This window comes from Anomaloglossus baeobatrachus, chromosome 1, assembly GCF_048569485.1.
Source record: "Anomaloglossus baeobatrachus isolate aAnoBae1 chromosome 1, aAnoBae1.hap1, whole genome shotgun sequence".
NCBI lineage: Eukaryota > Metazoa > Chordata > Amphibia > Anura > Aromobatidae > Anomaloglossus > Anomaloglossus baeobatrachus.
In genome coordinates this window covers 674,075,247-674,088,568 of record NC_134353.1, presented here as the reverse complement: position 1 = coordinate 674,088,568, position 13,322 = coordinate 674,075,247, and the positions used below count along the sequence as shown (strand labels likewise).

The 13,322-nt window shown below is 42.3% G+C and overlaps 1 protein-coding gene across 1 annotated transcript in view; it reads right to left on the bottom strand.

The window, feature by feature from the left end:
* MYO18B (myosin XVIIIB) overlaps positions 1–13,322 on the bottom strand; it is a 1,019,172-nt gene that overhangs the window by 925,777 nt on the left and 80,073 nt on the right. The window contains exon 2 of the mRNA XM_075320057.1: positions 3,314–3,430. Coding sequence (XP_075176172.1) covers positions 3,314–3,350 — 37 coding nt within the window. The 5' untranslated portion in view covers positions 3,351–3,430. The remainder of the gene's footprint in view (positions 1–3,313; positions 3,431–13,322) is intronic.

The following is a 13,322-nucleotide window of genomic DNA, read 5'->3' as shown; positions in this document are numbered from 1 at the left end:
CCTTTTTGCAAAAATGTATATACTAAGTACCCTGTTATTAAGCACTTGCAATTTATTTATTTATAGTCAGGGTATTTTTCCTACAATTTTTCTCCTTGGTTTTTTTCTAGTCTTGAGGCTGCAATTCACATGCTTGTAATGTTGCATGTTTATTGAACATTTGTTACAGCTCAGTTTTTTTGTGTTTTTTGTCTGTTATCTTGCTTTAATGCAAGTTGGGGGTGCAGCCCTACTGATACTGAGACTGAACAATTACCTGCTTCTCACTTTTTGCTGTGTATTTAATCTGGGACCCAGCTGACCACTTTACCATTCATATTGAAGTTTGGACATGACACAAGTCAGGTACAGAATATGTTTTTAACTTTAGTAGGTTAGGGACTGTCTCAGATGGGTACACCGTGACGAGGTGAGACAGCTTCTTACCTTTTTGTAAAAATGTATATACTAAGTACCCTGTTATTAAGCACTTGCAATTTATTTATTTATAGTCAGGGTATTTTTCCTACAATTTTTCTCCTTGTTTTTTTTTTAGTTTCACAGAAGACTACGAGTTACACTATATACTCAAGTACTGTGGTATAACAGTATACAGTGTAAGCGATTAGATGATCTCAGATTCAAGTCCCTTAATGGAGCTAAAAAAAAATAAAAAAATAAAAGAAAAAGTTTTACAAAAATCTAAAAACTTTAACAAATATATACTGTATTATAAGACGCACTTTTCCTCCCAAAACTTTGGGAGGAAAATGAGGGATGCGTCTTAAAATACCAATGTAGCTTATGGGGGGTGATGGAGAGGGGTCACAGGAGGTAGGGGCAAAGCTGTGCACTGCTCTGTGCTGGGGCTGCGGGGCTCTGTGCGGCAGGGATCTCTGCAGTCTGCGGCTGCGGGTGTCTGTGCAGCTTGTAGCGGTGGGTATCTGTGCCGGTGGGCATCTGTATGGGTGGCGACCAGCATCTGTACGGACGGCAGCAGGCATCTGTATGGCCGGTGGCAGTGAGTACTTCAAATAATGGCACCAAGAGTCGGCGCATGTGTACCGCCCCGTGCTCGGCGGCAACCAAGCCGCTCGGATCCGGACTCACCGGGTGGTGGCTCGAGCGTCTCCGGACCCGGGGTCCACTTCGATCTGAAAGGTGGGCTGGCACTTTTAGGGGACGTAGGTGTACGGCCGGAGCCACGTTTGAGTTCGTGATGCCACCCACGGGTTGTTGTGAAGGTGGACACCACCACTGCGGTTACTGGACACCCGGGGGAAGATGTTCCACAGCAAGATGTTAACCCCTCCATGGGCAGGGGTGGTGGCCCCGGGACCCGTTGGGGTTTTGGTGGGTGGTGCAGGGAGGTGCGCGGCCGGAGGGCACTGTTGTACTCACGGTTAGTAACGCACACGAGTCTCTGGTAAACCAAGTTGATGGTGGTCGGTGCCTGAAGCCGGCTGCGTCTGGTCCCCTACCCAGTTGGTGGTCTCTGCCTTTCTCCTGCACCGTGTTGTAAATTTGTGGGCTACCTGTGCTTCAGCGTCGGAAGTCCGCTCCCCGGCTTTGTGGATGTCGGGAGAGCCCTTTTGCCTGCAGACGCTGGCCCGTGGGATTTCTCTGCCTGTGCAGTGGCTTTCTATCCCCCTCGTTGGGCTGTTGCCTTCAGTCGGGACTTTGGGTGGGAAAGGACCTATAATCCAGACCGCAATCACTTAATTAACTCAGTCCAGTGGTTTCTGGACCTCTTTTCAGGGTCTGAGTACCCCCCTTTGTGCTCCGGTTTACGAGTCGGTTCCCCGGGTCGGTACCGGCGGGCCACTACCCTGTCCTGGTCCACCACGGTTCCACCGAGCCGTCTTCCCGGCTCCTGCATGCTGAGGCCACCGTATGCCTCCTAGCCAAAGGTGCCCGGGCTCCAACCCTGGCACCTGTCAGACAGCTGCAGACTTGGGCACAGGCCTGCTTCCACTCTCCTCCACCTTCTGACAGCTAATCCACTGTTTTTCCCGCCTCAGGCCCTCTGAACTCCTCGGTGGGCGTGGCCAACCGCCTGGCTCCGCCCCCTGGTGTGTCCATCAAGCTCTGAGAGGGGTGACTAGATTTTAATGGTTGGCTGATGACACCTTTTTAAGGGACAGGTGTTGTGCGGGGCTCTAACTGTGACTACCTGGCTAATCCAGGGCGTCACACATGCGCAGATGGAGATCTCAGCTCAAGCTCTCATCAATGCAGGCGCCGACTCCATTTCATTAAAGCCCCAGTGCAGAGCAGAGCCCGGTGACCAGGATGGAGCAGAGCCCGTAGCCCCACCAAAAATCAGAGCCAGCAGTTCCAGGACAGAGCAGTGCCACAGCCCACAGTGAGTATCTGGGCCCCCCCTCTGCACCACCCGCAGCATCGTCTACTCCAGCTCTGCCCCTGCCTCCTGTGACCACCGCTGCTGCACCCCTCCGGTAAAACACCACCAGATTATAAAACAGACCCCATTTTTTTTTCATTTTTTTCCCCCTGGAAATTTGGGGTGTGTCTTATAAAAATGGTATATAAAAATTCGAATCACTCCCATTTTGCCAAATTAAAAAAAAATAAATTTAGAAAGGAAATGTATATGGTAATTAATTGCAATAATGTGAAAAAAAAAATCGAAAAGCAAGAATTCAGACATCAAACCTTCCTAAAGAAAAAAAAAAAAGTTAACAAAACACTGTTTGTAATCCAAAAATGGTATCAATAGAAAACTGTCAGTTCACCATCCTAAAACAAACAGCCCCATCAATGGAAAAGTAAAAACATCTCGGGTCTCAGAAAATGGCAACTTAAACAAAAATCCTTTTTGGTGTCACCATAGTCGTACTAAGCTGGAGAATCATGGTGACTGGTCATTTTCTCAGTGCAATGATTGTCGTAAAAACAAAACCCCAAAAATAATGGAGGAAGTCTGTTTTTTTCCCCACTTTATCCCACTTGAATTTTTTTGCCTTGCCGATTTTCAGTATATTGTATGGTAAAATGAAAGGTGTCATTCAAAACTACAGTTTTCCCCCCAAAAAAAACAAGTCGTCATATGAACTAGAGTATATCAGAAAAATTCTCTCTCTTGAAACAAGGGGAGGAAAAAAATGAAAGAGCAAAAATGAATAGTACGCTTGGTTTCAAATGGGTTCGACTGATAGCTGGGGGCCATGTTGAAGATTTTGTATAGGGATTCATAATCTTCAAGTTACACTACTAGATAGGCTTCTATTATTCTAGACATAAATGATAATCCAATATATAAACATGCACGTTAAGGGTAAAGGGATTGGTGCTAGAGAAGTGAGACTTTCCTTCTGTTCCCACAGTGCTAGGCGTGAGGAGATAGCCATGCTGTTACAGTGTCTGCAGGTGGCTTGTTGCTTCAGGAGTGAGGAGTCAAGGCAAGTGAAACATTAGGCTTCAATCAACACTGGACAAACAGGATGAGGTGATATGTAGGGAAACAAGAGAAGAGAAATGGATAATTAGTAATCATGAATAATGATAATTAAGTTTTATATACATAAGCATAAAAGAAAATAATAAATGTTGCCGTAAGAAAACAATTATATACAAAATAAATCATATCTAATCTAAACAACATAGGTGAAATCAGGCTCGGACTATCCCACAGGAGGACAGGAGAATCCTCTGGTGGGCTCCTTTTCTGTAGTATGTTACTTACCACCAAACATGATCAGCAGCTGGCATAATAGACTTGTTTCACTTTGTACAGACATTCATTTTACAGACTACCAAGTATATGTTTATATACATATATATATATATAGTTGATCAGTGGGCCCCCAGAGTCAATGTTACTGGTGGGCCCCTGCTGTCCCAGTCCAAAACTAAGTGAACTCCAATTGCATTAATAAGATTGGTTCCTTCAAAATCAAGTTTTCATGGATAGTTGTGATATACCGTAGTTACTTTGCTATGACCACAGATGGGTCTAATATGTGTAAGCGCCTTCTAAAGGGGTATTTACACTGCAAGAGAATTATGAAAAGCGATGTTACAAACACTCATTTTGCATTTTGTTGTGTCAAGAGGCTGCTAACCACCCGATGAATAAATAAAACAATCATTCATCGGGTGAAATGATCTTTTATGCATCATAAAAAATTATAGTTCTCAGCAGTGCATAGTCCTCTGTAAACACAAAGGCTCAGTACACATCGTTTACTTTGGTCTGCGTATACCTGGGTAAGCAGGTATTCAACTGACCGCCGATCAATTAAAGTTTACCAGTCGGAGGTCAAATCGAGCTGCTGGTAGATCTGTGGGAATGAACCTTCAATCTCCATATCATTAAAGAGGACCACCACCAGGATTTTCCTATGTAAACTAAAGCCAGTGCTATACTGGTGCTATCATGCTGAATCGATACATACCTTCAGTTGTGAGATCGGATGTATACTTTCTGAAATACAGGCAAGTAAAGTTTGTGAAATACACTGTTATTTGATTGATTTCAGCTACAGAATATCTAATAGGTTGGTCAGGTTTTGCTAGTTATTCCCGCCCCTGTCTACCTGCATGTCCTTCTTCCCCCTGTCTCGGTAATTACAGGGGGAGGAAGTAGGTAGGAAGGACAGGAAGGTAGACAGGGGTGGGAATAGCTAGCAAAACCTGACCCCCCTATTAGAAATTCTGTAGCTGCTATCAATCAAATAACATTGCATTTCACAGATTTTACTTGCCTATTTTTCAGAAACTATACATCCGATCTCACAACTAAAGGTATGTATAGAATCAGCATGATAGCACCAATATAGCACTGGCTTTAGTTTATATAGAAAAATCCTGGTGGTTAGTTCTCTTTAAGTTAATCCAGTTTGCTTAGTGTGGATATTCCCAACAATCTGGCCTGTTAAAGGTCCAGTCACACTAAGCAACTTACCAGCGATCCCAACAACGATAGGGATCGCTGGTAAGTTGCTAGGAGGTTGCTGGTGAGCTGTCACACTGCGACGCTCCAGCGATCCCACCAGCAACCTGACCTGGCAGGGATCGCTGGAGCGTGGCTACACGAGTTGCTGGTGAGCTCACCAGCAACCAGTGACCAGCCCCCAGTCTCCTAGTTACAGCACACATCAGGTTAATTAACCCGATGTGTGCTGCAGCTAAATGTGCACAGAGCATGGAGCAGCGCACAATGCTTAGCGCTGGCTCCTTGCTCTCCTAGTTACAGCACACATCGGGTTAATTACCTGATGTGTGCTGCAGCTAAATGTGCACAGAGCAGGAGCCGGCACTGACAGTGAGAGCGGAGGAGGCTGGTATCAAAGGTAAATATCGGGTAACCAGGGACAGGGCTTCTTGGTTACCCGATGTTTACATTGGTTACCAGCCTCCGCAGAAGCTGGCTCCCTGCTCACTGCACATTAGTTGTTGCTGTCTCGCTGTCACACACAGCGATCTGTGCTTCACAGCAGGACAGCAACAACTAAAAAATGGCCCAGGACATTCAGCAACAACCAACGACCTCACAGCAGGGGCCAGGTTGTTGCTGGATGTCACACACAGCAACATCGCTAGCAACGTCACAAAAGTTGTTCGTTACCAGCGATGTTGCTAGCGATGTTGCTTAGTGTGACGGGGCCTTAAGCCTCCTTTTCAATCTTGATGTCTTAGATATCTATCTAAATAGCATTATGGAAATTATAAAATATTGATAAGCATTTCAAAAGATTATTTCCTACAAATAATTTACATTGATGCTATATACTGTCTATACTGTATATAGTACATTAGAGATATTAGAACTTGGGCTTTTCAGATGTTTTCAGTTCAAATTCTTTAATAGCAATTTTATAAAATTAAAAGTCACGCATTTTTTGTGCCAATGCACTCCAAGTCCCCTCTGGAATGACTCGTTTGTTTTGGGGGGGTTTTTTGCACATTCATTATTTGTGTGTTTTTTATTATAGTTTACTTTTTCTTTTTTTTCTCTTGTAATATTTTTTGGCTCCCTGTTCTTTAAAATGGCACACATAGTTCAAGATGTACAAAGTAAAAAATGTGCTTTATTTTTGTCTTTGAGCTATTTCGCTTTTTTATGATAAAAATCTAAAAGACCAAATAAAGAAACAAATGTATAGCTATCTAAAGCAATCCATAAGTACAATCTCTTTATTATTCATTTATCAAATAAACTGGACCATTTTATAAAGAAAGCGGAATGCTAGTCTCTTTCTCACAGTGGATTTATTGCCTTGCCTTTCATCACGACTTGTAATGGACATCAAATTTTCAAACCATCTCAATGTATCTAGTATTGACTATGTTCTCCAGAAATGCTTGCAATTACACACCTTGGCATAATATCAATGAGGTTGTCTGAGTATTGTTCTGCCATGCTAAGTAACGTGGGCACAAAATCATCAAGTGCCACTTCTGGCAGCTCCTTTTGCAATTGCCAACCAATCACATCCTAGATGTTCTTGATGGGAGACAACGCCAGAGATGCTGTAGACCATGATGGCACTTTTAGACAAGACTGCTCACAGTAGCGCTTGCAGCATGCAGCCTAGTTCAGTTGTGTTGAAAATAATTTGGTCTATAATTAAGTTTTCAATCCAATTACAAATATTACTTTTTAATCATATAGACTTTAATTTACTCATTGGACGTCTGTTTTAGACAGTTTCAAACAACTTTACATAGCTCATAAACATTATATTTACAGCTACCCCTCTGTCTAGGATTTTACTCATCATTTTTAAAAAATTTTGATGACTTCTTTCCTTATTAAAACAAAGCTATCACTTATTTTCTACCACATACTCCTGTAAATAATCTCTTACAAGCCATTTTTACATTTTTCCTACAATGGATTAAGCCTATTGGTCTGTAAATCATTTTTATGAGAATCAAAAATACCGCGGAGCGCTATGTCATTTTTTTAAAATATTCATTTATTTTTATACAACTATATATATATATATATATATATATATATATATATATATACAGCTTTGGCAAAAATTAAGAGACCATTTTCAGTTTTTCTGATTTTTCTCTTTATATTTTTGAGTAAAATGCAAATTGTTTCTTTTTTCTGTAAACTACTGACAACATGTCTTCGAATTACTAAGCAAAAGATTTTGTATTTATTTTACAACAATTTACATTTTACTCAAAAATATACCTGTATAGAGAATAATTAAAAATACTGAAAATTTTGCAGTGGTCTCTTAATTTTTGCCAGAGCCGTATATATATATATATATATATATATATATATATATATATACTGTATATATGTACATATATATACTGTGTATATCTATATACTGTATATATGTACAGTATATGTATATATATAAAATGTACATAATATATGGTTGTATAAAGGGCAGATAAAGCGGACGTCTATGGGCTGCCACCCCCACCCCCATCTACCTGCCTTTACCTGACTGGCAATCAAAATACAGGGAAGCCCATTATTTTTTATTTCTTTTTTTAATTATTTAAAAAGATTATTAAAAAAAAAGTGCGTGGGCTCCTGCCGTATTTTGATCGCCAGTCAGGTAAAGCCAGGTAGCTGGGGGCTGGGATTATCAGTAGCCCGCAGCCGCCCCGGGAAATGGCACATTGTTTCTTAGCGCCATTTTCAGGCGTTTACTCGGCTCGTCCAGCGGCCCTGATGGCAGTGGCATGCTGGGTAATAAAGGGGTTAATACCAGCTTTGAATTCTCAGATGGTACTAAGCCCAAAATTCATGGTGTCATGCCAAATTAGACATGGCGTCCATGACTTTCTAGTAAAGAGGAAAAAAAATACAACACAGATAAAGAAATTTTTTATTAAAAATAAAACAAAAAAACACTTAGAGACTCCATCTTTATTATAAAAGAAATCCTTAGTCCAACGTAATCCACAGGTAGAGCAATGTCAGCTTCATCACTCTGTACAGACACAGTCTATACACAGTGAGAAGCACAGAGAGCCAAGTCAGCTCTGCTACATCGCTCTCTACAGAGCAAGAAGCAGGCTGACAGTGAAGGGATGAGTGCACTTGTGTCTCGCATGAGCATCACCCCACACTAACTGATCTCAGGACAGGAGTGCTTCAGCTACATGCAGCTGACCCACTGCTGTCGGGAGATTGTGCATCGTGATGCGACACTCGCACAATGACAGTCATGGACTTGGGTGAACCCTGACGTCACTGTGAACATGGCCGAAAACAGCCGATGACTGCCGAGTGACGAGCAGTGCAGTGAATAACCCCGGAGGTTAAGAGGACCTTTGATAACGTCATAGTTATGTGTTCAGTCTGTAAGCCAATGTCTGTACAACATTCACACTAGACTGGTCACGTGCCTATGGCATCATTGAAGGTCCTGTAAGTCCAGTGTTTATTAACGGGCGGCACAGCAATGATTGATCGTGAAGGCAGAAGAGGCCGGGGACAGTCTTCAGGACGCGTCGCGAGACCTGTAAGTATGATCATAATGTTTTTTAAAAATGTGCTTTCTTTTTACAGCCCCTGGACCCCAACTGGACACGATCTGTAACACGAGCTTTCCTGGAAAGCTTGTCATCGGAATCGTGCACACGATCACTATGTGATCGGTACGGACCCCTTACAGATCGGGATAGCCCATCCCTACTCAGAAGATCTTAGATGAAGCCCATTGGGCCTGAAGCATTTCATATTGAGTTCATGTAACTTTGCTTGAACATATCTACAATCAACCAATTGAATGCAGGTATATTAGATGACATATTAAGAGCACCTTCCTCTTTAGTACATATATATATATATATATACATATATATATACATATATATATATATATATATATATATATATATATATATATATATATATATATATTCACACATAGAGCTAAATAACCCATGTTGTAATTCTGCCTTATTTTGATGCTCAGTGATTACCTCCGGTTTTCCATTAATTAGGGGACCCATTTGTGTAGACCTTGTTTCTTTCTGCATTTATATTTTTAAAGGCTTGGGGATTAGACTTTTCCTCCTGGGTTACCTGCTGTTCATTTTCTACTTTAGTTATTTTCTTCCTTTTTTAAAAAAAATGTACATTTCTGTAAATGACGTTTTTGGTTTGGTTTCTTATCCTAAGTCATGTGTCAAGGATCTTTAAAGGGTTGATGTTGACTTTTAGGATTGTTACATCCAATAGGTGGCTCCAGAGATTAGATCCTCTTCTTCTGAAGAGGTTATTTACATATTTTGCATAGGCACCTTTCACCAGCATGTTAGGCATGTCACTCTCCACAATGAGAAATGGTCCCCCTTAGACTCCCAGTCAGAGTTCTCTCAAGTAGCCCAATTCAATATTCTCCTTTGCACTGAGGAGGGGCAGCACCGCAAAACATGTGTTTGAAAATGAAGTTTCTGGTTTGGCTTCCTATACTAAGCCATGGGGTAAGGTACATTAAAGGGTTGATATTGACTTCTAGGATTGTTAAATCCAATATTTGGTGCCAGAGATCCAATCCTCTTCATTTTGAAGAGGTTATTTGCATCTTTAATTTCCCAGAGGGGCATTGCATGGTCTATAAGTCTCCTTACACTGGTATGTCAGGCATCTCACTCTACACGAGGAGAAACATTCCCTCTTAGACACTTAGCAACAATAAACTCATCACTCTGTTCCTACAATACCAAAGCTTCAATCTACCAAGATTTTCTTGACAGTCTTCTAGTTTGGGAACATATACTTACAGTTTCCTCAATTTTCCCACATTTACTTACAGAATGTTGTTTCCTGAATTTTTTTGGGCACATTTGTTATCGCATTGTTTGTTTGCAATATAGGGATCTCTGTGACTTTACACTTAATCAACTCACCACAGTCTACTTGCGTAATAAAATAGGATCTCTCTCTTACCTATATACCCCTTTATTTTCTGACATGTTTTCTCCCCTTCTCCCTACATACTTGTAACATCACTCCTGATAAAGTTCTCTACCCCAGCACAGGAGACCTCCTTTCATTAAGGCTCAATTTATCTGCAGAATACAGATTGTTCCCCAATGAAAAGTCAGCCCAGTGCTCTAGGAGCCCAAATAATTTTGCTGTGCACCCAGACTAAACCCATGCATTTAACTCTCTAAGGTCCCACTGGCTCTCCTGTGTTGCTTATGGCACAGCCAGTATTCCACAGAATACTACATTTAGAAGTTCTTCCTTTAAGCCTAATTAATTAAAACTATGTTTAAAGAACCTTTATTTGCAACTTATTCTGTCATTGGTTCCCAAGTGGCTCATAGCAGTTGGTCATCACAAGCCCCCCGCAGTAATTTACCAAACCGTTATAGCACATGCTGATCTGTGGAATAAGGAATACAGCAGACTACTGAGTTAAGGTGGTCTTCACAACAAATTATTCTGTCTTCCTTATTATAGAATCCCCTATAACAACCAGCTGTCTAAGCCTACCTATATTACCTTTTTCCCAGCTACTAGCTGGCCTGTTGACTCAGCTGTTTGGGAGAGCAGAATCAATTAGTGTTGCAATTTTTAAGAATGATACGCTTCCGAGGACAACTGTGTTAAATAAAGCATTCAATCAGTCTGGAGATTTACACTCAGGAGCAACAAATCCTGTTTTTTTTTTTTAATGAAACCTATCAGGCCCCCCATGTTCCCAGAATCACCAGCAGGTGTGAGTACCCATCTAAATTCCCGTCCTAACAATCCCTTTATTTTATTGCACAAATAGGATCTTTAGGAAAAGTATTTCTAAAATGTGTTTATAATATGCAAATTACATCCTTGACTAGTCAATGGAGAGTTAGTTGCCCAGACTAGTCAGTCCACCTAACATATTATCACGCCCATGTACCCAGCACTATACAAAGCTCGTGCATGCATGCTGTTTTGTCCCCTCACATTATTGAGGTTCTAAAGCCGGGTGTATGCGTACACCTGGCTTCAGAGAGGAAGCCCTGCACATGATCAGAAGTCTTCAGAAAACGCCCGGTCATGCGCAGTGTGCCATTCTGAAGCCGACACGTGTACGTCATGTTATCATGCCCACAGGGAGTCATTTCCATACCATTAGAAAAAATATCTTAAGATTCGTTTATGTGTGCAATATAATAAAGGGACTGTTAGGAAGGGAATTTAGATAGGTGGAAAGTTCTGGGGACATGGAGGACCTGGCAGGTTTCCTTTAACCCCTTAACAACCTAGGACTGGATCAGCCGACATGTGCAGCTAAGGCCCGTTTCACACATCCGGCATTTCGTCGGATTGCCGGATCCAGCACACTCCAGTATAGTGTAATACAGTACAATGGCATCGCGTCAACCTCCGGTCACATGCTATCATGTAACCGGAGCATGTGAACGGAGCTTGCCGCAATGCCATTGTACAGTATTTACACTGTAGTGAAGTGTGACGGATCCGTCAATCCGGTGAAATGCCGGATGTGTGAAACGGGCCTGACAAACACACCTGAATCAGAGATCCACCCATGTCTGTTAACCCCTTAGATCACGCTCTCAGAGTTCTCCTCAACCGTCAGTGGCCCCGTAACATGATCACAGGGCGTCAATAGGTTGTCATGACAGTGCAGGGTCAGCTGATGATCCTGTCATGACTCACTTCCTGCGATTGCCAAGACTCACAGAAGATCAGCAGAAGCAATCGAAGAGTGCAGGCAGAAAGTCCCCAAGGGGACTAGTAATGTAAATGAAAAATGTAGAAAAAAAGTTTTTAAAAATATGAAAAAATAAAAAAAATCTAAAAATTCAAGTCACTCCATTTTTCCCCATTAAAAATGATAAGAAAAAAAATACACATTTGTTATTGCCGCTTTCACAAATGCCCGATCAATCAAAATATAAAATCAATTAATAGCGAGAAAAAAAAAGTCAGAATTACATTTTTTTGGTCACTACAACATTGCATTAAAATGCAATAACAGGCAATCAAAACATTGTATCTACCCAGAAATAGTGTCATTAAAAATGTCAGCTCATGACACAAAAAATAAGAAATCAACCCCAGATCCCGAATAAGGAGACGCTCGGAAAATGGAGACAAAACCGCAATTCTTTGTTTATTACAAACTTCTGAATTTTTTTCACTTCTAAAAATATAACTATACATGTTTGATATCTATAAACTCATACTGACCTTGGGAATCAAATTGCTTGGTCAGTTTTACCATATAGGTAACATGGTAAATAAGAAATAAAAAACAACTGATCAATTGCATTTTTTTTGCAATTTTACGCACTTGGAATTTTTTTTCCCTGTTCCCCAGTACAATATGAGGCAGAGTGAATGGTGGCATTCACAAGTATGACTTGTCCTGTAAAAAACAAGCCTTCATATGGCTATATTGACAGAGAAATAAAAAAGTTTTGGCTCTTGGAAGAAGAGGAGGAAGAAATGAAAACTGAAAATTGCCGGGTGGTGACTTAAGGTGGTGTCACACATAGCGACGCAGCAGCGATCACGACCAGCGATCTGACCTTACCAGGATCGCTGCTGCATCGTTACATGGTCGCTGGTGAGCTGTCAAACAGGCAGATCTCACCAACGACCAGTGACCAGCCCCCACCCAGCAGTGACGCGTGGAAGCGTAACTAAGGTAAATATCGGGTAACCAAGGAAAGCACTTCTCTTGGGTACCCGATATTTACCTTAGTTACTAGCGTCCGCCGCTCTCACGCTGCCAGTGCCGGCTCCCTGTTCCCTGCACTCCTAGCCAGAGTACACATCGGGTTAATTACCCGATGTGTACTCCAGCTATGTGTGCAGGGAGCCAGCACTGGCAGCATGAGAGTGTGGTGCCCTGGACTAGCCAGGTCATCACAGATAACACACACACACCCCCACCCCCACTAGACAGTAACATTAGCCAAACACAAAACCCTTGTTGCCTCCCTCCAGGGTCTGATGTCCACACCAGGTGTGGCGGAGCCAAGCGGTTGGCCCCGCCCACCGAGGAGTTCACAGGCCTTGAGGCGGGAAAAGTGTGAGTTAGAAGTTGGAGTTCAGTGGAGGAGGTTGAAGTGAGAGGAGAAAAGTGAAGAGTGTCTGGGTTTGTGGCCCAGGCACTGACAACAAGGTTGGCAGATGGTGGTGGCCGTCTGCAGGAGTGGTGAATCAACGCGGAACCGTAGGACCGGGGTTGGGCGGTGGACCGCCGGTACCGACCAGGGAGTGAAGTGAAGCCAGCACACACAGGCAGGGCCATCGGACCCCGACTAGGCTTGGAGTCGCCGTCAACAGTCAAATCCGAGTGTGACAGGAACCCAAGGGGTTTCCTAACAGCCAAAGACCCGTTAGAAGGCAACCGACCGCTCCGTGA